The sequence below is a fragment of the Musca autumnalis genome, unplaced genomic scaffold (genome assembly GCF_047663935.1).
Source record: "Musca autumnalis isolate F117 unplaced genomic scaffold, ASM4766393v1 scaffold_3, whole genome shotgun sequence".
Lineage (NCBI taxonomy): Eukaryota > Metazoa > Arthropoda > Insecta > Diptera > Muscidae > Musca > Musca autumnalis.
This window is the reverse complement of record NW_027411866.1, coordinates 237,921,045-237,945,590: the sequence shown is the minus strand read 5'-3', so window position 1 is coordinate 237,945,590 and position 24,546 is coordinate 237,921,045. Positions and strand designations below refer to the sequence as shown.

The window sequence follows — 24,546 nt, the reverse complement described above, 5'->3', positions numbered from 1 at the left end:
TTGAAAATGTGTTCTGTGTCGTGCGGGTCCATGCCGCATACTGGGCAGATGTCTTGCACTGCGGGATCGATTTCCGCCCAATAAGAATTTAGGCGACAGCAAAATCCTGAGCGTAGTTGAGCCAAAACTACTCTGGTTTGTCGTGGCAGCTGACGCTCCTCAGCTGCGATAGACAACCGTAGTCAATGGCCATTGACTTTGGTAGTCAATGACCTTTGACTTTGGGAGTCAATGATCAATGACTGTAGTAGTCATGACCACTGACTATAATAGTCAATAATTATTGACTATAATAGTCAACGACCATTGACTATGGCAGTCAAAAACTATTGACTATGATGGTCCTTAGCTATAGTAATCAATGACGATGGCAGTCGATAATTTTTGACTATAGTCAGTACTATGGTAATCAATGGCAATGAAGAACTATGGTAGTCAATAACCATTGACTATGGTAATCAATAACCATTGACTATGGTAGTCAATTACCATTGACTATGGTAGTCAATTACCATTGACTATGGTAGTCAATTACCATTGACTATGGTAGTCAATTACCATTGACTATGGTAGTCAATAAACATTGACTATGCTAGTATATAACCATAGACTATGCTAGTATATAACCATTGACTATGGTGGTAAAGAATCATTGACAATAGTAGTCAATGACTATGGTAGTCAATCACTATGATAATTATTGAAGTCAATTACCATTAACTATGGTATTCAATCGCAATGGGTCAATAAGCATTGACTATGGTAGTCAATGGCCATTGAATATCGTAGACCTTGACTATTCACTATATAGTCAATAACTATTGACTATGGTAGTAAATCATGATAGTCAATTACCATTGACTGTCGTAGTCAACCACTTTGACTATGGTTTTCAATGATCAATATCCTTGCAAGTATTCCAGTAGGAGTATTTCTTTTATAGGTCATCTTTAAACGATGACCTTCTAATGGAAACTTTTAGGAGGGTTTTTTTTTATAAAAGGAAGTCCCGTAATGTCTTTCATTTATTGAAGTTCCTTTTATTAGATATTTTAGCCCCAACGAAGTTTTCCTGTTTATGTGGTCCTCTATCAATAGAAAATACCTTTAGGAGACCCTTTTACAGATTACCACCGATCTATGGAATTTCCATTAGGAAAAATTAATCTAGAGAAGGTCTTTTTGAGAGATTTTACTTCGTCTACCTATAGAAGACCTCTTTAGAACGGCTTCTATCTACTAATTAACCCCTTAGAAAACCTTATATTTATTGATGTAAGCAGGTTTCTATCTTTGGAAGATGCCTTTTGAAGGGTGATTACATATAAAAGGTACCGTAATGACGGTTTCCAGCTGTTAAATATGCTGTTAGGGAATCTTCATATTCAAATGATATACTTGGATTGACTTCTATTTACGGAAAATCACTTTGGGAGCTCATCTGTATTTAGAAAACCCCCTGATGATTTTTTACGCCTGTAGAAGATTCTGTTAAAGAACCTGTATCTACAAAAGACCCATGTAAGATGACTTCTATCTACCGAAAATCTCTGTGGGAATTAATCTATCTTTAAAAACTCCACTTAGTAGGTCTTAGTCTTATCTATCTCGTCCCTTAAAAGGTTTTCTATTTGTAGTAGATCCTCTTGGGAGTTATTCTATCTATAGAAGACCTATTTCAAAGGTCGTCCACCTATAGAAAATATTTTTCTATCCTTCATTACCCCCTTAGAAAATATTGAGGACTGATGAGAAGCCCTATATATGAGCTCTCCGGCCTGTAAAGGCTCCATTCATCTGTAGCTGACATATTAACGATGTCATCTATTTTTGGAGGTTTCCCTTATGACTTCGATAAAATCCATGTAAAACGATCTTAATCCATACAATATCTCTCACGAACATCTCCGAAGGAATTTGGGAGACTGCCAACATATCAATGAATGCACCCCGATTCGATATGAAGCTATTAATATGGGATATACTCTGAGTTTGAACGGTGTGTTTAACGACACAAAATGTTGAGAAGTTTTACATGGCTAGACTACTCAAGAAATGTCGCCTACATTACGATTAAGCGATACCGGGCATTCAGTGTGCAAGGCTGAAGGGCTTATTTTTCCACAACAGTGGTGAGATATTAGGAGATATTCATCAATAGAACCACCCATCAGAAAATATTTATAGGGACCTTTTTAGAAGGATGATCCGTTTGGAAGAACTTTTACCTGTTGAATAGCACATCTGAAGTTATTTTGTTAACAGAATCCCACTTTAAGGAATTCTCCTTTAGGAAGTTTTCTCCAAGGAGACCTCATTACGAGTTTCCTATCAATGTAAGTCGCCATTGAAACCTTTTTACAAATATTTGTGACCAATCAAATTAATCTTTCGCCAATCCCAATACTTACTGTTGATGAATAGACAATTTCTTCCCTGAGGAATGTATTTTCTCCGGCATTTTTATCGAATAAGCCCCAATCCATCTTTATGTCCCATGTGTAGGCATAGAGTGATGAAATAACCGATGCGGCAATCCATAACCATGTGTAGGGATTTTCAAAGGTGCTGCTGTAATAACCTGAAACGAAACCACAATATATTTTCAAATCCCGCCTCAAAGAAAAAGTGATGACTTTAAAACTTACGACTATTGAAACTCTTTAGCGTTGCAAATATGACCACCATAAATGTTGTGGAATATTTGCCAGCATTGACTAAATGTGGAAAAGCTTCACGGGTATCACGATAACGTCTCAAACACTGGGCAAAACGTACCCAGGCCGGTATACAATTGAATATGGGTCGTATAATAAAATCTTTTTCCATGCAAATCGAAGCATCTCTGGCCTCAAACCAATTGCCGTTTGTGAAATAGAAACACACCAGATATTCAAAATCCAACAAGGCGGTGGCCAAAGAATTCAATTGATCACCGAGCCAGAAATCAGCAAAGCCCACATGGAAGAAGGGAGCAGCAAACATGCGACCCTGAGAGAAAAAGAAAAGAAAATACATCACGTTTAAAGATTAGATATAGAAATTTTGAAAACTTACCGATATCCTCAACAACCAAAACCGCGCGTCATGATGAAACACATGGAAGGGATTTATTAAAAATGCCACCATAATTATGGTCAACGTTAGCGGATTTATAAATGCCGGTATACTTAAACTGGCCGAGTATAAATAACTTAACATACTTAACGTCCATATTACCCCGAATATGGATGCCAATTCCATTAAATGTTGTTCGGACAAATGATTTCGAGGATCCAATTCGAAAATAAGTACATGATTAACACCCGACGAACGCCAACCATAGATGTTGACACCAATTAGAAATATGAATTCGATAATGAGTAGGGGACCACGATACAAACGGAAGGTGACTTTGAGATTTTCACCAGTTATGTCGTGGAAAATGGCTGGAAAAGAAATGAGAAAAAGAAATTGATGTGTATTCAATTAAAATAACTTTATAACATTACATTAATATTATTAAAATACATTAATGAAATATTTATCATTGTCTAGAAAATCCCATTTCCCTTCCCCAGGTCAGTTTTATCATTCCAACAACTACGCCAAAATGACAAAAAGATAGCGAGATTTTGTTGCTTTTTTGGTGACATTAACAGACAATGACAAAATGAATATTTAACTGGTAATATATTGTGACTTCTAGCATAGGCTTCTGCAGATAAAGATACGTTCATGTCTGTCGGTCTACATTGTTTAAAATAAAAATATTTTAAGTAATTTTGATATGTTAAAGATTTTAATAATGATTTATGAAAAAATGAATCAAAACAAACATTCAAAAAATCCCGCCTTGAAGAAAATATTTTTGTGGGAAGAGTGGCAAGAAATTCTCAGGGTTAATGATCAGGTACTAGTGAAAATAAATTGAACAATTTGTTAAGAAAGAATTTCTTTCTACATCCGACCTGAAATGAAAGATTTGGCAGGTTAATGCGTATAGAAGAAACTGTAATAATTTCTTCCGGTTTTAGAATATCCTGTTAGCGGAACCTTCACCTACAAAAGACATATTTAGAATTGCCTATTTATACCAAAAATCACTTTGGGGTTAGCTATGGTACTCAATGACTATTGGCTATGGTAGTAAATGACCATTACCTATGGTACTCAATGACCGTTAGCTATGTTAGTCAGTATCAATTGACGGTGGCCATTGATTACGGTAGTCATTGAACATTGACTATCGTAGTCAATATTGACTATGGTAGACCTTGACAATTTACTATGGTAGTCAACCGCTATTGACTATGGTAGTCAGTCAACCACTATTGACTAAGGTTTTCAATGATCATTGTCTATGGTTTTTGTACTATGGTAGTCAATGACTATTGATTATGGTGTCCATAACCATTGAATGTGGTAGTCAATAACCATGGACTATCGTAGTCAAAAACATTGGACTATGGATGTTAATAACCATGGACTATGGTAGTCAATAATCATGAACTATGATATTCAATAACGATGGTAATCAATGCCCACTGATTATGTTAGTCAAACCATTGATTATGGTTTTTAATGACTATTGACTATGATTGTCAAAGATCATTGACTATGGTTGGCCATTGACTATAGAACATCTTTACAAGTTTCCAGTAGGAGGATTTCTTTTATAGGTCTTCTTTAAACGATGACCTTCTAATTGAATATTTTAGGACGTTTTGTTTATAAAAGGAAGCCCCGTAATGTCTTTCATTTATTGAAGTTCCTTTTATTAGGTATTTTAGCTTCAACGAAATTTCCCTATATATTCGACCTGTTTAGGATCTATGGAATTTTCCCTTAGGAAACATTCATCTAGAGAACGTCTTTTTGAGAGGTTTTACTTGGTCTACCTATGGAAAACCACTTTAGAACGGCTTCTATCCACTAATTAACCCCTTAGAAAACATTATATTTATTGATGTAAGGACGTTTCTATCTTTGGAAGATGCCTTTTGAAGGGTGATTACATATAGAAGCCACCGTAATGATGTTTTCCAGCTGTTAAATATCCTGTTAGGGAATCTTCATATACAAAGGACATACTTGGATTGACTTCTGTTTACCGAAAATGACTAGAAAACCCCCTGATGATGTCTTACGCTTATAGAAGATTATGTTAAAGAACCTTTATCTACAAATGACCCATGTAAGATGACTTCTATCTACCGAAGATCTCTTTGAGAGTTCATCTATCTATAAAAACTCCAGCTAACAGATCTTTCATCTGTAGAAGATCCCCCTTGGGAGTTATTTTATCTATAGAATAGCCTTTTAAAAGACACCTATAGAAGAGCTATTCTGGCTATAGAGAACACATTTACCTTTATACGACATATGAGGTCTTCTATCTTTGTAGAAGTCTGAGAGCAGCGTGAACAAATATAAACTTAAGATCTGTTTAGTAGAATCTCTATACATAGAAAATCTCTATAGGATACCCTTTTGCAGGACGTCTATATATAACAGTATTTTAGGAGGTATTTTTCTCCTCTCGAGTTCTCTTATCTATAGAAGATACATGTAGTAGTTCGTCAATATATAGAAGGACCCCTTAACAGACCTTCTTCCCAATGATATCATTTATCTATATAAAACCCCATGATGGTGTCTTCCGTCTGTAAAAATTCCTGTTAGAGAACATTTAGAATCCATTTCGATTAGGATCACTTCTACCTACCGATAATATCTTTGAAAGTTCATATATTTATGTAGATATGCTTAGGAAGTATTCTAACCATAGAATACCATTTTAAGAAGTCTTCAGCCTATAGAAAAACTCTTCAAAGATCGAATATCCTCGATGACCTCCTTAGGAGATATTATCTCTATTTAAAATCCTTTAGGATTTTATAGAACTGCTAGCTGGAGACTAGTTTACTCTTTGAAGGAAAGAGTAGGTACGGTGATGAAATTCGCCATGGACAACAAAAGTGTCACAGTAGAGAGTCTCGGCAGCAAGGGCTCCGTGTGATGCAGATAAATCTGCACCACTGCAGGGCTGCGGCTGCTGAACTTCTCATATCCCTCACAAAAACCGAAGTAGACATCGCTTTGGTCCAGGAGCCCTATCTTTATAAAAATAGGGTTTCTGGGCTAAACGATGGGCGTTATTCTATATTCTCCGTACCTGTATTGTAGCCAAGAAAAGTTTAAACCTTATTCAACTCTACAATTACAGTGATGAAGATACGACAGTAGTGAGGCTAGAAGTAGGTTCTGGAAGAGCCTTGGTGCTAGCCTCGGCAGACTACTGCGGAAGCTAGTGGAGGAGACGATGAGCAGTGCAAACTTGATAATGGGCTGTGACGCTAATGCTCATCACTTTCACTGAGGAAGCAGTGCCACTAATGCAAGGGGTGAGTCCGTATTCGATTTTATTTTAGCTAATAATCTACGAGTATGTAATAGGGGTAATACTGGCACTTTCCGTAATAGGGTAAGGGAGGAGGTGATAGACCTAACCCTTACAAATATGGAAGATACTTCTGTAACAGACTGGAGAGTATCGGAGGAGTGCTCCTTTTTGGACCACAGAGCGATATACTTTCATGTCTCTTACAAAAGTAAGCGGCAACCGCCTCATAGGAATTCAAGAAGGACCAACTGGGAATCTTTCAACTCTCTTGTCACTTCCAGGTTGTGTGAAATTTCTGAACCTCGCACAATGGGGGAAATTGACACTCAGGTAGAAGGTCTCACAAAGGTTCTTCAAGAATGCTATGAGAAGACCTGCCCATTAACGTACCCTGGTAGGAGAGCTCAGCCAGTCTGGTGTAATAAGGATCTAGCCGATCTAAGGAAAACCAGTAGGCGGGCATACAACAAAGCTAGTAGGACCAAACTAGATACTGATTGGGATCTCTATAGAGATACTTTTAATAAGTATAAGAGTGAGGTTAGGAAGGCCAAGAGGGATTCCTGGATAAGCTTTAGTGAGAATATAGAGGAAGTTAGCGCAGCGGCAAGATTCCGCAAGGTGATATCAAAGGACCCGAAAACCATTGGGAGCATCAAGCGGAATGAGGGCACCTGGACTAACTAACTCAGCTCTGGAGACTCTAAACCTGCACGGGTGCTGGTGTGTACTCTGATGAACTGAACATTAGGTACTCGTTTAAACTTAATGACAACTGTAGTGTTTTCCAGGCAGGGGTCTTTGCAATATTGAAGGCCCTAGAGGCACTAGTGGGAAGGACGGACTTAGCAAACAGGGCAGTTACTATATATGTAGACAGCCAGGCTGCGCTAAAAGCATTAGATTCTTTCACTATAAAGTCTAGGATCGTTCGAGAATGTAGGTCTATCCGGAAAAAAATGTGGTATGTCATTAAGACTTTGTTGGGCACCTGGTCACTGTGGTGTAGAGGGAAATGAGGTTGTGGATGAACTGGCGAGGCGGGGATCACAATCAACCAACATGCAAGTGAAGGTAGGTGTGAAACCTCCGCTTTGCCACTTCATAGACAAACTTACCACTTTCTACCAAAAGATCAATCTGGCCGGAAATCTCGATGCGTAGAACTGCTTCCCTTCTCTCGTTGTGGAAGTCGAAGATCAGAGTTGTTGTAGGGATAATTACTGGCCACTGCAACATTAGATCTATGAGTTGCAAATGGGATAACAACAGCAGTGAATACTGTAGGCTGTGCGAGGACATGGAGGAGACGGAGAAAATTTGGGCATCTTCTCTGTCTGTGTCCCAGACTGATGGCCAAAAGACATAGGCTTTTTGGCGTTCACATGACTTTCTTCTGCTCCCCAGTCTCTTCAGTTTCCATCTCTTTTCTCCTATCCAAACCTAATCTACTATCTCCTTAGCGGCAGCAAGACGAAACAATCAACATCATCAATCCCACGGCAGAGGGTTCTTTCGTACCGGATTGACCCGGAACAACGCAAAACCAATGTTCCGGCCAGCGGCTGCCACCTCAGTGTGTACATGTTCGTATTTGTTTCGTTTTTCTGTATTGGGAGCAGCATATCCCGGAATGCCTGCTCCGAATTCTATTGGTCCGAGCCGGGACGAAGGAAAACCCAGGACCAATATATCTGTGCTCAGTTTGTCACATCCGCATCTTCACCCACATCCAACCTTCGGTGAGATGCAATAGATGTCAAGAGTGGGTGCATCTAAGGGGTTGCTCTGGACTCAACCACGTGAGGGACTACGACAGGGACTATGTTGCTGCATGCTGTGTGAATACAGTCTCCAGTGAGTCGTCGTCGGATTACGAGACTCCCTCGTCGTCTGATTACGAAACTCCCCCGCAGTCCCCTCGACAACGACCGCACACGCAGCCTTTAACACCAGCCGTTGTTGTCCCAATCCCCGAAAATGCAGCCTTTTTGCAATTGAATTGCAATGGACTCTGAGGTAAGATCGAGGAGATAGTAGATTTCATGAGTCGGAAGAACATCAAGGTCGCGGCGGTGCAGGAAACCAAGCTGAACAACAACCACAGCTTAGAGCATTGTGATGGTTACAATGTTCTGAGGAAAGATCGCACCAGATGTGGAGGTGGGGTATTGGCTTTCCTATTGCACCAGTCTGTCCAATACAGACCTATCTCGCTTGAGCCTGTCTCTAATGACCCGTACATGGAATGTATGGGGGTAGCAGTCAGGTGTGGAGCTGCCGAGATAGAGTTGCTTAATGTATACATCCCGCCGAGAAATAGCTGTATCCCTGATTATAGGCCTGACATTAGCCCGCTCTTGCAAGGTCATAATCGTCTGGTCCTGGGGGATTTTAATGCGCATCATGAGATGTGGCATTCGGCCCTCGGAAACGACCAGAGAGGTACAGCGCTGGCTGAGCAGATTGATAGCTCTACGTTTTGCACGGTCAATGAGGACGCCCCTACCAGAATTAGAGGAGAGTGTCGCAGTTCGCCTGACATAACCATCGTGTCACCTGGTCTGACAAATGGCGTTACCTGGCAACCCGTCATTTCCCTTGGATCAGACCATCTCGCCATAATTGTCTCCATTAGCAGACCACCCGACTTCATCACATCTGAACGTCGCACGTTCGTCAATCATAAAAAAGCTGATTGGCCGAGTTTCAGAGAGTTCACCAATCACCGCTTCAGAGAATTGCCCAATCCTTCTGATGTTCGGGTAGCGGAAAGGACGTTCCGGGACATCATCACTGCTGCAGCCGATCGCCATATCCCTGCTGGTCGAATACCCGAAGTAAGACCAAATTTCCCAGCAGAGGCGACGGGATTAGCAAATGAGCGTGATGAGCTTCGTCGTATCAACCCCAATGACCCCAGAGTCAGAGAGCTGACACTGGAAGTTAACAGGCTGGTCGGCGAGCATAAGCGGAACAAATGGTTAAATCATCTGAAGAGCTGCAACATTGGAGCCGGTATAGGTGAATTGTGGACAACGGTTAAGTCACTCTCGAACCCTGGAAAAAGGGAAGATAGGACCTCAGTCACGTTTGGCGACGTTACGTTGACTGACCCGAAGAGGTGCGCAAGTAATTTCAATCGACAGTTTGTCGAGCATCCCGAGAGTGACAGGGCGAAGAGAAGAGTATTACGTCGCATCAGATCTCTTCCTGCCGAGGATGAACCACCACAATTTACAATGGATGATGTTGCCAATGCCATCAGGAACGCTAAATCATCCAAAGCGTTGGGCCCTGATGGAATCTCCACGGTAATGTTGAAGCAGCTGGATGAGCCGGGAGTCGAGTATCTCAACAAAATCTTCAACTTGTCGCTAGCCACCCTCGTTGTTCCCGAAGTCTGGAAAATGGGCAGGGTGGTCCCACTACGGAAGCCAGGCAAGGATGCCAGCAAAAGTGAATCGTACAGACCGATTTCGCTTTTGTCGCCCGTAGCAAAGACACTTGAGGCCTTGCTCCTCCCCAGTATCAGAAATAGCTATCAAGTTGCCGATCATCAACATGGATTCCGTAAGCAGCACAGCACAACAACAGCGCTGCACGCCATTACCACATATATCTGTAAAGGACTCAACCAGAGACGTCCGTGCGATAGAACAGTGACGGTGGCGCTTGACTTATCAAAAGCCTTTGATACAGTCAGGCACTCCACGCTGTTTGAGGACATTGAGCAGACAACCCTCCGGCCAAGCTTGAAACGTTGGATAGTCAACTATATGTGTGGACGCCTGTCGTACGTGGAATTCAGGAATAAGAAGTCCAAACCCCGTAGAGTGAAACAGGGAGTTCCCCAAGGTGGGGTGATATCTCCGGAACTGTTTAACATCTACCTCTCCTGTATTCCACCCCCTCCAGACGGCATTGAGATCGTGACGTATGCGGATGATTGCACGATCCTGGCGTCGGGTACCTATCCTGATGACATCTGTGAGAGACTGAACAACTATTTAATCGATCTTACCACCTTTTTCCATTCGAGGAATATGCAGATTTCCCCCACAAAATCTACAGCCACTCTGTTCACCACATGGACAGCGCAGTTTGGACGTGAGTTGAATGTCGTGGTCGATGGTAGCAGAATTCCGACCACAAACTGCCCTGAAATTTTAGGGGTCACATTCGACACTACATTCACGTCGTGCGCACACGACAAAGCTATCTGCGAAAAGTTGAAAAGTAGGAACAAGGTCCTCAAGTCCCTGGCCGGCAGCACTTGGGGTGCAGATAAAGAAACCTTGTTGGCCACGTATAACGCGATAGGTCGGTCTGTGGTAAGATATGCGGCTCTAGTCTGGTCCCCGAGATTGTGTGATTCGAACTGGAAAAAGATTCAAACTTGCCAGAATGCCGCCCTGAGAACAGTGACAGGGTGCCTCCTCAAATCTTCAGTGGACCATCTACATGAGGAGGCAAAAATTCTTCCTGTAAAGCAACACAATGAGATGCTTTCGTTGCAGTACCTACTTGGATGTTATCGTGTGAGCCATCTCAATCACCATCTTGTGGGTAGGCCCGGCCCATTCAGGGAGATCAGGAAGGATATCCATGCTCTAGAGGGAGAGGTCCAACGATACACGAGAGAACATCTAGATCAACAAGCATATCAAGCAGGATTGAATAGCATTCACACGGACGCAGTTGCCAAGTCCTTAAGCAATTATAGTGTGAATAAAGTACTCGGAGTACAACCTCCATCTATCGCAGCTGAGGAGCGTCAGCTGCCACGACAAACCAGAGTAGTTTTGGCTCAACTACGCTCGGGATATTGCAGTCGCCTAAATTCGTATTGGGCGGAAATCGATCGCGCCGTGCAAGACATATGCCCAGTATGCGGCATGGGCCCGCACGACACACAACACCTTTTTAACTTCCCCGCCAAACCTACCCATCTAACTCCAGTGGATCTGTGGCTACATCCCATCGAAGCAGCCACTTTTCTGGAACTGGAGATAGAGCCAGTGCCAGATTGAACAGAGGAACGAACAAATAAACATAACAAAAACACTGTTACAACAACAACAACATCATCACCACATCCAGAGCCACACTCGCCATAGACATCTCATCTATAACCGTCTTTTCATTCCATCACCAATATATATCATCACCACATCCGGAGCTGCTCCTATTCACTTCACCTATAACCATTAAGCTACCAATCGATTAATACTATTCGATACCCAGGATGATCACAATGGACCTCAAGGCCCTAAATTTCGGTTCTCAGTGTTATTTACCATTCTGGGCAATTATGATAATCCAACAATTTGAATGATAAATTACCAATTTTTCTGGGTAACTTATTTCTGCAAAAAGTAGTTAATTTTTTTCCCAAACTTACCCGACAATACCACCACAATGCCCAGCACAATGAAAGAACCGGAAAATAGACCAACTTTAAACGTTGTCCACGGACTCTGTTGCTCCCCAAGGGGCGGAACACGCAAACGTTTCATGGCCTTTTGACGATCACCACCCTCCAACTCATTGGTGACCATTGATTCCGTCTCATTGATGATATTATCAATATCTTTGTTGGTGAAAAAGTGTGAAGCTTCAACATGATCTTGACGCCATTTAGCTCCGCTATCCACACGCAATAGTTTATCATGCTTCTTGAGTATCTTACGGAAACCGGTGTGATTTAGATTTTGATAATTTTGCAGTAGAATTAAACTCAAATAATATTCACTGAAGGCTAACTTTAGCTCTTGGGCTTTACGATGCGGTAAACCGGCAGTCTTTTTTAATGATTTCGACTTTTTGGCCGAACGTTCAGACTCATCGATACAGGTTTTAAGTTCAGCTTTAAGGGTGGCAAATTTACGTGTTGCCTCGGCCAACTTTTCCGAATAGAATGTGTTGATCTTTTTCAACTCTTTATCACAATAGTGGAAGAAATTCTCATCGAAATTGGCAAAGTGGCGTTTAAGTACTTCATCCTCAACACTGTCAACGGATGGGGCTTCTTCGACGGCCATGTATAACATGGCCTTCATTTCCTAAAGGAAGGGAAGAGAAAAACAAAAATTAAAACTTGTGGACATTTTTGAGTTTGTTATAAAACTTACCTCATAGTTTATGTATTGTTTGCGCCATTCCGGCGTTATGTGGGCCGTTAAATGTTCGGCAAACTTCATGGCGTTCGATTAAGGATGAAATCTGAAATCAAAACACAAAAAATGGCAACCAATTAGTAGCGTAACAACATTTTTATTAGTTGGAGATTATTAAATGAAACAAATAAAATTAGAAGCTAATCGAAAGAAAGGCTGGCTGACTGGGGAGAGATAGTGCGAGAGTATATGTGTTTGGGTAAGAGATAATTTACTGATTAGAGGAACCTGTTGTACATGACGACATAATATCAATTGCAGGGTTTGTCGCCATTCCATTTGTTGACGTATATGGCGCAAATGTTACTGACCCACCAAGCACCTTCGCTCTCTCTAGGTGTTTCCATAGGCAAAACAGCGGCACTCATCAATCATTTTGCTGTGACCAATTTGTTTCACTTTTCACCCCAAAATAATAATGAATGAGTTTAATAATTTGTTAATATTTATTAGGGGAATCAATTATAAAGTGTGTGGCACTTGATTAATTGCTCGGCCAACCCTCCATCTTTGAATATATATTATAAATAACAATCAAATGTTTTGTATACTCCAATAGTGGAAAAATATAGGGTAGCCTCTAATATAATCTCAGATACTTGTCCTCTCCATCTTTAGTCAATTTTGTTTGGATGTTTTAATTGATTACAAAACACTTCTAATTGGAAGTGAATAGTTTCTTTATATTTAAAGAAAAACGTAAACTAATTGAAAATATTTATTTTTGGTTTGAAATTCAAAATGTACAGATATTTGAGGGGACTTTAAAGTCACCCTTAAGATATGGTAATAAACAAGATATACACTTAAAAGCAAAAACAAAAAACAAGGAATTCTTTGTCGGATCCAATTGAAAGTGCCAATACCTATATCACGAAATGTGATCAGCATAACAAGTACTATCTATGGTAAAATTTTAAACTCGATCCGAGGGGTGGCCACACAATACAAACCTTCAATTTTATAACGGAGATAACTGGAATTGTAACTTTTTTGCAAAACATAATGGATCAAAAAATCTCCCATAGAATGATCCCAAAACAATGTGTTCTTGGTAGCAAAAGCACAAAGTCAAGATTCAGAAATTGTTCCGCCATATAAAAAGAGCCAACTACGTGAAAAAATATAATTAGAACATTGTTACAGAACTACTTGAGAAATATACTCGAGAATATAATTTCAAACAACACCTCAAAACTTGCATCACCCATAGTGACCTTTAATTCAAAACAATATCCAAAACTAACTTAGTTGGCAATTTTTGCATTCAATCGAACAGATTGACGACTCAAATTACTGTGTCATCAATGAAGACCACCCCACGCGTATCACAACCACGTGCAGAAGCCCCCCTGGTATCACCAGGGACCGACGCAAGGAACCCCTTGCCCAAGGACTGCTACCTCCCCAGTACAGGAACCAAAGTACGTATCGCTATCCCCTTTCACTTTCACCCTTTCTCCTACACCTATCCCTATCATTTTTTCCTCTACCTGAGCAGACAACACCGGCCTGTCTGCTCAGCCTCCTTCTCCTCTGCGCCGGTGACATCGAAAGCAACCCAGGTCCAGGGCAATACGTGTGTCCAGTCTGTTCACGGCAAGTCCCTCGGGGTTGCTCAGTGATGTGCAACCAGTGTAAAGAATGGACACACCTTAAATGCTCAGGACTCAGGAGGGCCCGTGACTACACCAGCTCATACTGGTGCCCACCACGTGTCAACCAAGCTTCTATGTCATCAACCCCCCAACCACCCCAGGATATAAGCCATCCATAAGTACATTCCTCCAGGATGAAAATACAATTCTCCTGGGGGACATTAATGCTCACCATGACAGCTGGCACTCTGAACTAGGGTGTTGTGCCAGAGGGAACCACATAACGGAACAGGTAGATGATTCGAACTTCTGCCCCATAAATGAGGAGCACCCAACCCGAATCACCGCATCCTGCCGCAGCTCCCCTGACGTCACACTAGTCAGCGCAAGCCTTATCGCAAATGTCACCTGGCATGTTGATATCGCTCTGAACTCTGACCATCTTCCCATCACAGTAAAGCTCAATATGGCAGATACAACAACCCTGTCAGAAGAAAGAACCTTTGTTAACTTTAACAAAGCTGACTGGGATATGTTCAATCGGTTAACAGAAGCTAATTTCTCTCAAGCCCCCATTCCAACCTCGGCACCAGCAGGCGAAAAATTCTTCAGAATGACCCTGCTGCAAGCATGCAAAAGATGCATTCCGACTGGGCGAATTAAAGACATTAGACCAAACTTTCCGACGGAAGCTGCGAAGCTTGCCGACCTCAGAGATTCCATAAGGAAAACAAATCCATCAGACACCAGAGTTCAGACCCTTAATAAGGAAATAAACAAATTGGTATCCAACAATAAAAAGGAAATATAGCGCAAACACCTTGAGGAGTCAGACCCTGGCACAAAACGACTGTGGAACACAATACGCAACCTGTCAAACCCAAGACGTACCGACAGCATCAGAATAACATTTGGGGAAAACAATCCTAAAACCCCAGCAAAGACAGCGGCGGCCTTCTGTAGACACTTCGTAGAACTCCCGGTGACACAAAACCGCGACAGAAGGAAAATTCGGCGAGCTTCCCGTGCCCTCAGACCAGCCGCCATCACAACGGATAATGTGCTAAGTAGTATCAAAGCCGCCAAGAGCTCCACAGCTATTGGTCCGGATGGCTTGGCTACGAAGATGCTGAAACACATAGGACATCATGGTGCACACTACCTCGCCTGCACCTTTAACCTATGTCTCAGCACCTTCGAGGTCCCAGACATGTGGAAGCTCGGGAAAATTATTCCGGTCCCTAATCCAGGCAAACCGGCCCATATGGGAAACTCCTACCGTCCGATAACACTCCTATCCCCTGTTGTGAAGACACTTGAATCCAAGTACCACAACGGGCCTCAGTAAAGTCACGACAAGGATAACTGAAGGACTGAACAGCAAGAGACCCCATAAACGAACAATACTCGTAGCCCTCGACCTGTCTAAAGCCTTCGACACAGTTAATCATGCCATCCTCTTGAGAGATGTGATGGAAACATCGCTCCCAAACTACCTCAAGAGATGGCTGGCAGACAATCCTACGTGGAATTCCGTGGACATACCTCAAGGGGGCGTACTATCCCCGCTACTCTTTAATTTCTACGTCTCAAAGGCCCCTAACCCACCCGAAAATGTCCACTTAATTATCGTATGCAGATGACTGCACGGTAGTGTCCTCTGGCAGGAATGTTAAAGACACAGAGGCTCACATAAACAACTATCTCCCAACCCTAAAGGACTTCTTCGAAGACCGTGACCTGCAGCTATAATATAATATAATTGTTCCACAAACATCCCATGAGAGACAAGGGAGACTTCTCTAATATCAATGAGTGCACCCCGATTCATATTAGCTCAAGGATATGGGACCTACAGTTTATCGCCGAGTCCGAACGGCGTGTCTAAGACACCACTTTTGTAGAGAAGTTTTACATGGCTGAAATACTCAGGAAATGTCGCCAACATTACTGAGGGGTATTTTGCCACCGCTGAAAAGAGTTTTGATGTTGCCAGTCCGAGGAATCGAACCCACGACCTTATGTGTGCAAGGAGGGTGTGCATACCATTGCACAACGGTGGCACCTGCAGCTATCCGCCCCCAAATCCTCAGCCACCATCTTGACATCGTGGACAAAAGAGGTCAACACTAAATTTGACAAACACATCCGCGGGCAAGTCATCCCAACAATAAAGAATCCCAAAATACTGGGTGTAACCTTTGATAACATGTTCCTCTTCCATAATCATGCTGAGATCGTGACTGGGAACGTGGGGAAAAGGAATAAAATCCTTAAAGCTCTCTCGCGCAGCACGTGGGGGAAAGACAAGGAGACCATACTAACCACGTATAAAGCCATAGGGCGCCCCTCCTTGATTACGCAGCCTCTATATGGACACCAGGAATCAGCGATACGCAGTGGAGGAACCTTCAAACGGTGCAATACACGGCCCTGTGCATTGCAACAGGGTGCCACTCCAAGGCACCCGAAGACCACCTCCACCATGAAGCCAAGCTTCTACCGGTAAAACCACACAGTACCCTCCTAACAAGGCAACACACAATTAAATGCCAAAAACTTGAACACCCTAACAATATGAGCCGCAACAGACCCCCATCCGAAAGACGCGAGCCTATCAGATACGACTTTCGTAAGGAACTCCCCAACATACCCCGAATCCCCAATAATCCATCAAACGATGACATTCAAAGCGCACTCAAACAGATTCACACAACGACGACCGTGGAGAACCATATCTCCTCATACACGAGCAGTGTTGTGCTCGGTGGAAGACCACCTCCCATAAGCGAGGATGAGAGGGTACTACCTAGAGAAACCAGATCAATACTATCACAACTTCGGTCTGGCATCTCTAGATACTTAAACAGTTACCTCTCCCTCCTGAATCCTGAGATATCAGACTCATGCCCAAAGTGTGGCCAATCTCAACACATCACACGGCACCTTTCGCGTGTCCTGCACATCCGATTGACCTGACACCAGAGTCACTGTGGACACATCCAGTTGAAGCAGCACGCTTCCCAGAACTGGATGTGGATGCTTAGATGTCCAATTATTAATTTCAATATTTCTTCTCTTTCTTTTCAATTTTCTTTTCTCCCGATATAATATCTACCTGTAGGGGTTACAACAACAACTGCAGCTTTCAGCGTTGTGATGGTTACAACGTACTAAGTAAGGATCGCAGGAGAAGTGCAGGTGGGATAAGCTTTCCTATTGCAACAGTCTGGTTAATACAGACCTATCTTGCTTGAGTCTGGCTCTAATGACCCGGGAATGTATGGGGGTAGCATTCAGGTGTGGAACTACCGAAATACAGTTGGTTAACGTATAAATCCCGTCGATAAATTTCTGTACTCCATTTTATAGGCCCAGCATTAGCTCGCTTTTGGAAGGTCTTAACCGACCGGTTTTGAAGGACTTTCAGCCCTCGGCAATGACCAGAGGGGTATAGTGCTGACTGAGCAGACGTTTTGCACGGTCAATGAGGGGAGGTCCTGCCAGAATTAGCGGATAGTGTCACAGTTCGCCAGATATAACCATCATGTCGTCTGGTCTAGCAAATAACGTTACCTGGCAACCTCATCAGATCATCTCCCCATAATTGTCTCCATTGGCAGACCGCCCGATTTCATCACCTCTGCACGCCGCACGGCACTTCAGCAGCCGCACGCCATATACCTGCAGGTATATCAAAAATGAGACCAAACATGCCAGCAGAGGCGACGGGATTAGCAAATGAGCTTTTTCGAACGTTCCCAGAGTTAAGGGGCTGGCACTGGAAGTTAACAGGTTGGTCGGTGAGAATAAGCAGAACAAGTAGCTAAAAATCATCTGAAGAGTTACAACATTGAAATTGTGGGCAATGTTGGAGGATGCCAGCAAAGGTGAATCGTACAGGCCGATCATCAGCATGGATTCCGTAAGCAGCACAGCACGACAATAGTGCTGCATGCCATCTCTACACATATTTGTGGAGGACTCAACCAAGATCGGCTGTGTGATAGAACAGTGATGGTGGCGCTTGACTTATCAAAAGCCTTTGATACTGTCAAGCACTCCACGCTGTTCGATATCTCCGGAACTGTTTAACCTCTAACTTTCTTGTATTCCGCCCCCTCCAGACGGCATTGAGATCGTAGCGTATGCGAATGATTGTACGATCCTGGCGTCAGGTACCTGCCCTGATGACATCTGTGAGAGACTGAACTCCTATTTAACCGATCTTACCACCTTTTTCCACGCGAGGAATATGCAGATATCCGCCACATAGCGACGGCCACTATGTTCACCACATGGACGGCGCAGTATAGAAGAGAGTTAAATATGAGGGTCGATGGTAGCAGAATTCCGACCACAAACTGCCCCAAAATTCTAGGGGTCACATTCGACACCACATTCACGTCGTCCTCGTATGCCACAGCTATTTGCGATAAACTGAAATGTAAGAACAAGGTCCTCAAGCCCATAGCCGGTAGCACTTGGGGTGCAGATAAAGAAACCTTGTTGACAAAGTATAAAGCGATATGTCGGTCTTTGGTAAGCTATGCGCGCCAGTTTGGTCCCGAATTTATGTGACACGCAGTGGGATAAGATTCAAATTTGTCAGAACGCCGCCGTGAGAACAGCAACAGGGTGCCTTCTCAAATCTACAGTGGACCATCTACATAAGGAGGCAAAGATTCTTCCAGTACAACAGCATAATGAGATGCTATCGTTGCAGTACTTGCTCGGGTGCTGCCGTGAGAGCCATCCCAATCACCATCTGCTGGCCACCGATACACCCAGGCATATCAAGAAGGATATTCATGCTCTAGAGGCGGCGGTCCAACAATATAGGAGAGAACCTCTAGATCAACAAGCATATCAGGCAGGTTTGAACAGCATTCACACGGACACAGTTGCTAAGACCATGAGCAATTATTGTGTGAATGCAGTCATCGGAGCACATCCTCCATCTATCGCAGCTGAAGAGCGTCAGCTGCCACGACAAACCAGAGTAGTTTTGGCTAAAATACGCTCGGGATATTGCAGTCGCCTAAATTCCTATTGGGCGGGAATCGATCGCACCGTGCAAGATATCTGCCCAGTATGCTGCATAGGCCCGCACGATGCTAAGCACCTATTCAACTGCCCTGCCAAACCTACTCATCTAACTCCAGTGGATCTGTGGTTACATCCCATCAAAGTAGCCACTTTCCTGGAACTGGAGATAAACCCAGAGCCAGATTGAACAGGAGAACGAACATACAAACATAATAAAAAAACACTGTTACAACAACAACAACAGCGTTACACGTCATCTCTACACGTGTGATTGGACAGTGATGGTGGCGCTTCACTTTTTCAAAACCCTTCGATACTGTCAGGCACTCCACGCAGTTTGAGGACATTGTGTGGACGCCAGTCGTATGTTGAATTCAGGAACAAGAAGTCCAAGCCTCGTAGAGTGAAAAAGGAAGTTCCTCTGGGTGGGGTGATATTTACGGACCTGTTTAACCTCTACCTCTCCTGTATTTATTCGCCCCTCTAAACGACGCTAATATAGCAACGTATGTAGATGTTTGAACAATCTTGGCGTTAGGTACCTTCCCTGACATCATTTGTGTAAGGCTGACTGATCTTACCACTTTCTCCCAAGCGAATAATGCACAAATATCCGACACTAAATCCACGGACACTCTGTTCAACACATGGACTGCGAAGGTGAGCACTGAATTGAATGTAATGGTTGATGGTAGCAGAATTCCGACCACAAACTACTCCAAAATTCTAGGGGTAACAATCGATAGCATGTTCACTTGTGTTGTGGCATGAGCGGACGACATGCCACAACTACCTGAGACAAGATGATATGTATGGCAAATGTTCTCAAGTCCCTAGTCGGCAACACATGGGGTGCAGACAATGTAATATTGTTAACCACATATAACACGATAGGTCGGTCTGTGGTAAGCTATGCGGCGCCAGTGTGATCAACGAATATAAGTGCGATGCGATAGAAAAATATTGAAACGTGTAATGTCTTCAGTTGACCATCTAGACTAGAAGACAAAGATTCTTAAAGTACAAAAACAAAGTGACATGCTTTCCTTGCAGTACTTGCTCAAGTGTTACCGTTAGAACCATTCTAATCACCATAGGGTGGATAGGCCCCAAGGCGAATCTTCATGATCTAAAAAAGACAGGTTCAACGTTACGAGAGTTAACCCTTAGATCAACAAAAAAGCATTCACACAGATGCAGTCGGAGATGCCATAAGCAGCTATAGTTTGAATGCGGTCCTCGGAGCACATACCCCCATACCCCCACCTATCGTAGCTAGGTTATCTCAGAGGGCCGAATGCCACATCTCATGATGCGCATTAAAATCCCCCAGGACCAGACGATTATGACCTTGCAAGAGCGGGCTAATGTCAGGCCTATAATCAGGGATACAGCTATTTCTCGGCGGGATGTATACATTCAGCAACTCTATCTCGGCAGCTCCACACCTGGCTGCTACCCCCATACATTCCATGTACAAGTCATTAGAGACAGGCTCAAGCGAGATAGGTCTGTATTGAACAGACTGGTGCAATAGGAAAGCCAATCCCCCACCTCCACTTCTGGTGCGATCTTTCCTCAGAACATTGTAACCATCACAATACTCTAAGCTGTGGTTGTTGTTCAGCTTGGTTTCCTGCACCGCCGCGACCTTGATGTTCTTCGGACTCACTGCAATTCAATTGCAAAAAGGCTGCATTTTCGGGGATTGTGATAACAACGGCTGGTGTTAAAGGCTGCGTGTGCGGTTGTTGTCGAGGGGACTGCGGGGGAGTTTCGTAATCAGACGACGAGGGAGTCTCGTAATCCGACGACAACTCACTGGGGACTGTGTTCACACAGCATGCAGCAACATAGTCCCTGTCGTAGTCCCTCACGTGGACGAGTCCAGAGCAACCCCTTAGCAGCACCCACTCCTGATATCTATTGCATCTCACCGAAGGTTGGATGTGGGTGAAGATGCGGATGTGACAAACTGAGCACAGATATATTGGTCCTGGGTTTTCCTCCGTCCCGGCTCGGACCAATAGAATTCGGAGCAGGCATTCCGGGATATGTTGCTCCCAATACAGAAAAACGAAACAATACGAACATGTACACACAGAGGTGGCAGCCGCTGGCCGGAACTTTGGTTTTGTGTTGTTCCGGGTCAATCCGGTACGAAAGAACCCGCTGCCGTGGGGTACTGGTCGCATTTATTGTCCGATTCGCTCTTTATTTTGGTAAAAATCGGTTCAGATTTGGATATATCCCCCATATATATTTTCGCCCGATTTAAGGCATTTGGTGCACGAAACACGCTATATATGTCCGATTTCAATTAAATTCGGAATGTGCGACATAATTTAGTCTAGAAATAAGAGTGCCAAATTATATCGAAATCGGTTCAGATTTGGATATAGCTCCCATATATAGTCTCGGCCGATTTTAGGTATTTGATGCACGAAACGAAACAATAAATTTGAAACGTTTGACGGGATTTGACCTAGAAATAAGTGTGCCAAATTATATAGAAATCGGTTCAGATTTAGATATAGCTCCCATATATATTTTCGCCCGATTTGAGGTATTTGATGCACGAAACACGCTATATATGTCCGATTTCAATTAAATTTGGAATGTGTGACGGTGGTTGTTTAGAAATAAGTGTGCCAAATCATATCGAAATCGGTTCAGATTTGGATATAGCTCCCATATATATTTTTGACAGATTTGAGGTATTTGATGCACGAAACACGCTATATATGTCCAATTGTCCTGATCTGGATTTAGCACCCATATATATTTTACATATTCACAGTGGTGTAGGGTATTACATATTCTGGATGGCAGCTACCTTGATGTTTCTCCGAACTCATAATATCTACGATTTCGATGACTTTGTTGTAGAGATCGTTGCAATTAAATTGCAGAAAGTCCACCTATGCCAAACGGAACATATGCATGGCCCGGTTTCTTCTCAATCCCAGGCATATTTGCTTCATACTCATAAACTCTAAAATATCTCAAGAAGTATTTCTTTGTCTGACACTCAACTTGTTTATTTTTATTACACGTCTCTAGACACAAACTTCTACAAGTCCGGTAGACAATCAACAATAACCCTTGTTTATTTCCCCCGGTTCCGTAATAAAATAAGATCTAATCACTGTTAGAGCTATTTTTCGTTGTTGTTATCTTTTTTGTCGACATCAATCAACAGTTGTCATTGTCTTTATTTATCAAATTTTTGTCATTGAGGTGTTAAAATATCTGACATGCGACCATCCTACCACAACCAACACCAAACGCCAGTTAATACGAAGTCATATATAAGCTATCGGGATTTACGTAGCGTTATATGAACGTCACTTAGTTGATGATGTTTGGAGGTTTCCTCGTGGTACTAACAAAATTTCTCAACTATTTGTGGAGTTTTTTTTTTGTTTTGACAGTTTACGAGTGAATATCTTATCTGGACTATAATTTGATGATAATTACACCTCTTATGCACCACTGCTGGTTTGGCGGAATTGGCTCCGACAACTTATTTAACCAATTTGCTACACTTGTTAATTTATGAAGTGTGTTAATTGGTACGAAAAAAAAAAGAAATTCGATGCAAATATAAGGTAGTGGTGGCGCCACTGTGGAGCACAGTGGTCGGAAGGGGTATTCAATAATAAAATATTTCTAGAGATATATTCGTGGGCTCTGACGTTTTTTACAGGTTTTCGGAATTAAAAAATTAAATGCATTTTGGAATTTGAATAACATTTAACTTCTGTCCACAGTCAAACATTTAACTTCTGTCCATAGTCAAAGTTGTGTTGACCCTGAGAAATAGAGAATTGTTCAAATGTTTAACCTTAAATTATTTAATTATTAATTATACAAGCCGATAGCCGTAGTCGCTAGTGCTTTTAGCTATAAGTTTATTATAATTTTTAATTGTAATAAATAGTTAAATAAATAAAAAATAATAAATTATTTAAATATTAATTTTTACTTATATTAATGTTTTTATTTCGAGCCACTGTAGAAAAATTTCTAACGAAAAAAGTGTTCCGCTTAATAAAATAAAACAAAATTTATCATTTAATATATTTTTGCACTAAGTCCACAACAAATCCACTTTATAATCCACTTGAAAAAATAATAAACATTCGAGAATGAAATTTGTTTTTCATATTTTAAATTACACTGTGCAACATTTTTGAGTCAATCGCGTGCAAACAACTTCTGTCCAGAATTTTATGAGAGTAGAGGACCAATAGGCAAAAACCGTATTTGGGTTTTGCTTTCTTAGATCGGGTACGGTTTTTATGGCCTCATCTTAACATGGTTAAAGATCGAATTTTTAAAACAAATCGGGGCTGTATCTCTGAAACTAATACGAATCTTGTTTTGACATCTGCAGCAAACTTGTAGAGAAGAGCAATAAGAAAATATTTGGAGGAATAGTGAACTTGAGAAACTGCATTTATTGCCTCAAATTTTATAATATATCTAAAAATTCTATAATTTGTGTATATTTCTCAGTGTATCTCCCAAAATGTTAAATTCTTCTTAATGTTACCTTTTGGGGAAATATTCTCTGGAATGTAATACACAACTCTTCAGAACATTATATTGTTGTAAAATGCCTCTATCGCCTTGTTTATAGCAAATTTTTCCACAACAATTTGGTAAATATTTCAATAATTCATTGAAATCCCCAACATGAGAATAAACAGCCTGTGTGAACATTGTTTGAAATAAGTTTTGTAAAAGGTATGTTATGAAATACCCCTTAAACAACGTGAAATAACAATTTTAGAGTTTCCGAATGTTCTGAAGAATTGATGGTGACATTATTTGGAACATTTTTAGAATGGTTACTTGTTTCAACTTCCAACAGTTTAGTTGTTACTGACCAGAATTTCAGAAATTATGTAACATTTCTATATTTTAACGAGTTTGATGCGCTAGATGCAGCTTTTCCTACTCCATCTGCTTGACACATAAGTTCTACTACTTTAGGGCTACAATATTGCTGAAGACTGCCAAGCAAAATTCTTATTAGTTTCGGAGATAAAGGTCGGATCACTGGAAAAAAGGCTGATTTTAGGTCGGTTTAGATGAGGCCATAAAATCTAAACCCGATCTAAGAACACAAAACCCAATTAAGGTTTTTGTAGTCTCAATATGTACTTTCAGAAAATGCCCATTAGAAGTTGTTTGCATTTCCAGTGTTGCACAGTGTTATTTATTAACGATTATCTGTGATTTTTTTTCCTTTTTTTTTGCAATTTAAATTTTTTCTCAATTTGCCATTTTATATGTGTCACTTCCGTTTGTTTTGCCTTTGCATGCA

The 24,546-nt window shown here is 41.9% G+C and overlaps 1 protein-coding gene across 2 annotated transcripts in view; it reads right to left on the bottom strand.

The window, feature by feature from the left end:
- Positions 1-24,546, bottom strand: part of LOC141399149 (solute carrier family 53 member 1-like) — a 70,682-nt gene that overhangs the window by 5,772 nt on the left and 40,364 nt on the right. For both annotated transcript variants that reach the window (XM_073977325.1, XM_073977323.1), the window contains exons 2-6: positions 12,520-12,610; positions 11,790-12,450; positions 3,058-3,428; positions 2,649-2,991; positions 2,412-2,581 (exon numbers count right to left, since the gene is read on the bottom strand). In XM_073977325.1, the coding sequence (XP_073833426.1) occupies positions 2,412-2,581; positions 2,649-2,991; positions 3,058-3,428; positions 11,790-12,450; positions 12,520-12,588 (1,614 nt within the window). In that variant the 5' untranslated portion in view covers positions 12,589-12,610. The remainder of the gene's footprint in view (positions 1-2,411; positions 2,582-2,648; positions 2,992-3,057; positions 3,429-11,789; positions 12,451-12,519; positions 12,611-24,546) is intronic.